This window comes from Coffea arabica, chromosome 4e, assembly GCF_036785885.1.
Source record: "Coffea arabica cultivar ET-39 chromosome 4e, Coffea Arabica ET-39 HiFi, whole genome shotgun sequence".
NCBI classification, from domain to species: Eukaryota; Viridiplantae; Streptophyta; class Magnoliopsida; order Gentianales; family Rubiaceae; genus Coffea; species Coffea arabica.
Genome location: NC_092317.1, coordinates 44,073,931 through 44,079,045, shown reverse-complemented (window position 1 = coordinate 44,079,045; position 5,115 = coordinate 44,073,931). Strand labels below are relative to the sequence as shown.

Here is a 5,115-nt window from a genome sequence, read left to right as displayed (position 1 = left end):
ATGACAAAAGTTGAAAGCTTCCTTTTACAAACATTTTCCATGTGTATACAAACAGTTGTTAGCGGGACCCCTTCAAATTCAAGACAAAATACTACTGCTCACAGTCGACACTAATGTTATGCTCAAGTTTCATATCTCCAAAAAAGATATGAAGAATTTCATGTCAAAACTGGAGCGGAAAAAGACAAACATGCTTATGGCCACTATTCTACCAAACTCAAATGAAACACCCCACCCACGATAAGGTATGTTTCACTTCATTCATTATAGCTTGCCTTTGTTAATGCAATGACTCAAATATCGCAAGAAAAAGTAGCTAGAATTGGGAGTGTTCGTGGAGCGAGTAGCAGTTCAGCAAAATTGTATTTTATACCCTAATCTTATTCAATCGGCTAACCACTAATCAGTTAAATTGTAAGGTAGATTCGAGTATATAGGGTAAAACCTAACCCTCTTGTACTTAGAGGAAAAAAAAAGAAAAACATAATTAGATTAACAAAAAATATACAATAGTTATCTAAATTAATTAGAATGTTTAATCCTACAATTCTAAAAACCACCAACAAAATAGAAAATCAAAACACAATAGATAATTAAAGCATAAAATATTTTTAAACATTTGTTTTCATTTTTTAAATTTCTTGAAAACTATTAATTTATTTTTTTATTAAGGATGACAGGTTGCTTCACAACCTAACATGTAAGCTCTATTAATTAAAAACAAAAAAGTAGAGTGATGAAGTGGATAGAATTTATGAGAAAGGAAAAGAAATTTTGAAGAAAGACAAAAAATAGAGTAGTAGAATAAATGAAATTAGTCGTGATAAATGTAGGAAATGGAAAAAAATAAATCAAACATAAGGTTAAATATACAAGTTTATAAGTTGTGAAAAATAAAATGTATAATGGCATGGATCCTGTAACTTAAATTATTAGTAAATGACAAAATAATTATAGGTTGAGCTTTGGATACTAGTTATCTTAACCAACCTTACCCATATGCAGGTAAGTTCGGATAACTACAGTTTTTGAAATTTGCAAATCATACCCTAAGCTAATTTGTCAAGTAGGTCCAGGTAACCTAACCATTTTGAAAACTACGGATTCATTGCCCTATTTTTCGAATTGAACCAATTCGATTTTCTCAATTACCCGTTTTTTCGGTTCTTTTTTGAACTCCCTAGCTAGAATATTGTTTCATGGGATAAATTTTTAATTTAGATCCATAAATTGTAGATGGACTTTCATTTCAGTCTATAGATTTAGTTTTGACTATGTACTTTACCCCTTAAAACTAAAATCCATCTTACTAAAGTGTTTAAATTTCGATTTTAGACACTTTACGGTCAAAAATTTTCCCTCCCTCGTCAAGGTCGATGGGATTCAGCTCATAGGGAAACTTTTCTATATCTAATTTCACATGCATTTGGATCCTCACAATTTTTTGTCTATAAATTTCATTTTTGGCTACTTACTTTATGCTCTGAAGTTGAAATCCATCCTACTTTAGTATTTAAATTTCAGTTTTGAATACTTTACGATCGAAAATTTTCCATCCCCCATCAAGTTCAATGGGATTGAGCTGATAGGGACACTTTTCTATACCCAATTTCACATGCATTTGGATCCTGACAAACCCTCTCCCCTCCCTTCACCAGATGATCATGTGAAATGGAAGGCGTTGGTTGCCCGACAATCGTCCACATCAGAGCCGCACAACCCGGGATTCATAGCACTCCCTGGAAAGCAATCATGTTTCCTTGTCGACTTTGCCTCCATGACGAAAAAATAGACTTTTCTGAATGTTGTGTTATCCTAAGGATCCATTAATTTGCGTTTTTTACCTTAAATAATAGAGATATATATCACGTCAACTACAAAAATTATTCCTTGTTATTGATAACTGAAATTCAATAATCCAATATGACAACATTTATTAGGCCCTTCATCAAATAGGAAAAAAAAAACATAATTTCTAGTAGTAACTCGAGTCTGTATTACCAAAAATAAAAAATAAAAAGAAAAAAAAGAAGATTAATGATCCAAACTTGTTGTCTTCCAAGGTAGAGGACTAGCAATTGCAGTATACAATTGATAGCTCAAATCGAGTTGATTAGAAATTAGACAGATGAAATTGACTGTGAATCATCTCCGTTTGGATTGGTCTATTTTTTTAAAACAATTTTTTCAAATATGATGTTGCAATAATACATAAACAAAACAACTCAAAAAACATTTCATCCATACAATATATCAAATATTTTAAAAAATATCTATAGTAAAAATTTTTCATATACATTGTTATAGTAAAATATTTCAAAAACACCCCAAAAACAGCTAATCCAAACGTGATCACAGAACTTATTGTTTTCTTACATGTTATTATTTTAGTGCTTACATTTATTGGCTTAACGTTTACATCTATTGTGTTAACACGAATATTATATCGTGCAATAAAAGTTGTCAATTGTCAATTGTAAATTCCCGATGTTGAGCAAGTTGTGGCCACGGGACAGTCTCCCACAATTGCACCTCTGGTACAATAATCACCAGACAGGTAAGGAAGGCATATCCAAATTTGCCTAAAGGCAAAGAAAGAAACAAGAGACTCCATCATCAACGAATGGAGCATAATTTTGGGGAGTTTGAAAGTGATACCAAAACTATAATAGAAAGGACCAATTGCAGCCTATAATTCTTAGTAAAGGATATATTTCTCAAGAAAGTTTTGTCCAAGTGGTATCAAGTCATGGATGGAAATCCGCAAACAACGTCGCCAATCCTCACGTGAATACTGTATTGGCCCCTCCACTACACAACATAGGTATAATTAGTGTCTACATCTATTTGTTCCTATTATAGATATGCACATACTTTTTTGGATCTTTAAATAGGAAATGCAGCAAGCAAACTGAAACAGCAAGCATAGAACAAGAAGAAGAAGAAGAAATAATGGAGATCTCCCAGAAATTCTCCAAGAAATCCAAGGATGTCTCACTTCAAGAACTTAGAGATAGGCTTGCAGAGTTTGCTAAAGTTAGAGGATGGGAACAATATCATAGTCCAAGAAACCTGCTTCTAGCCTTGGTAAGTTGATACATATTAAATATGTCCCAGAACAATGCTATTTATAATCTCTTACTCTTTTGGCACTAACTCTTGTATTACTAGTTAAATAAAAGGAACATCAAAAGGTTCCATAAAATCCACACATTGCATATAGTGAAAGATGGTGCATAACATGAGTGTGAAGTACAATCCAAAATATTGTTTTGAGACTCATAATCATCCCTCCTACCCTAATAATTTTTTCCAGGTTGATAATTATCTGTTCTCTTTTATGTATGAAAAGAGCTTCATTTTCACTAAGGAAATCACATCTTCGTAATTAATATAGTAATCATACTATTATTTGTCTATTAGTCAGGGAAAGTTTTATATGGTTACTATATATTGTTTTTGTTACCAATTTTGACATTAATTTTCGCTTCAACTTTTTTTTGTGCTTGGTGTTTTTTCTTGTTTGAACTGAAGGTTGGAGAGGTTGGAGAGCTATCAGAGATATTTCAGTGGAAGGGAGAAGTTGCAAGAGGACTACCAAATTGGAGCCCTGATGACAAGGAGCATTTGGAGGAGGAACTGTCTGATGTATTATTCTACCTAGTTCAGCTAGCTGATGTCTGTGGACTGGACCTTGGCCAAGCAGCTCTAACAAAGATAGTTAAAAATGCTAAAAAATATCCTGTTGTTGAATAATCAAACTGCTTCTTGCAACTAAATTAAACTCCTTTCTACTGGAAATTGCTGCTTGTGCAACAATTTTGTCCCTCCTCATGTAATTTTCCCTACTTAATAATAAGAGTGAATTTTCTTTACATATATAGCATGGGTTAAATAAATTAATCCTCTCTTGTTTCAATACTTTTGAGAAATACACTTTGATGTTTCATGATCTGACGATATTCCCCATATAGACAATATGTGCTTGCCATTAGGAAAATGCACAAGAACATGCATCAATTCGCAAGAAAAGTTTGAGTCCCAATCATCAAAAGTTTTAGTGCCAACGGAATTGTGACATGCATAAAGTTCTTGGATGTGGACTAATAATCACGAAATATTCTCATGTACTGGGATATATGTTTTTTTACTCTTCTGATCAGATAGTATGGATTATTTATTAAAAAAGTACTAGCTGATTTACCTTGTATTAAACTAGCTGGTAATGGAAGATGGCACACCGATTGGTTCTGATAATTGCCAAAACAAATTACGAGACAAATGATTACAGAGTAATTGAAGGTTTGATTTTAGGGGTTTAAAGTTTCTGAAATTGATCCAATGTTTTGGTTTGCAGTATTGTTTTGACATGGTTGTTGATAGTTTTCGAGGGAATATATACTTTTTTTTTTCCAGCAACGATACATTGTATAACCTAGTCTATCCTAATCTAGGAGAGAGGGAGCCTAAGGAGGCTTGTGTCTTAGGAGCTAGTGGGTATACAGATCTAATTAGACCAAGAGAATGCTATGGCACTACCCTTAAATTTTTGTTGCTGTCCTTCCTGGTGGCCACTGAGTTAAGCTCAGTGGTTAGAGGGAATATATACTTAACCACCTGTATTTATGGCTAAAATGGTTTTGCCCCTTGATTTTCTTATCTGCAATTAATCCCCATTACTTGATATATAATGTTCATAGACAATTAGTCCCCGACTATCATGTACCTCTCCTTTCTTTTCCCTTTTCTTTTCTTCTTTCTGATCCGTTCTTCTTCTCTCTCTTTTTTTTTCCCGAATTTTTTCATGCCACCACTTTCTTTCCCTCTCTTGTTATTTGGATACAGTTTAGAAAGTGGGGCTGACAATAGAATTAACAAATGACAGAATTGTAATTTTGGTACCAAAAGCTTTGGGTATAAGCGCTTCTAGTCCCTAAAGTTTGGAAGAAAGTAAATATAGTTCAAAATGTTTTAATCTCTATGTACATTTAGTCCTATTGACTGATTTTTACCTATTGGTACCAGAATCCAGTCATGTGCTATTACATACCGATAATTAATTTTTCAAAAGAAATAAAAAAACTGGGAAAAAATTATTGTAACCATAATTTGTAG

At 33.0% G+C, this 5,115-nt stretch overlaps 1 protein-coding gene across 1 annotated transcript; it reads left to right on the top strand.

Annotated features, from left to right (window-relative positions):
• Positions 1–2,893: 2,893 nt before the first annotated feature.
• LOC113741751 (uncharacterized) lies at positions 2,894–3,875 on the top strand. The gene is made up of 2 exons (XM_027269366.2): positions 2,894–3,087; positions 3,535–3,875. The coding sequence occupies exons 1-2, from the start codon at positions 2,953–2,955 to the stop codon at positions 3,754–3,756; spliced, it is 357 nt and encodes a 118-aa protein (XP_027125167.2). The 5' UTR covers positions 2,894–2,952; the 3' UTR covers positions 3,757–3,875.
• Positions 3,876–5,115: the final 1,240 nt, after the last annotated feature.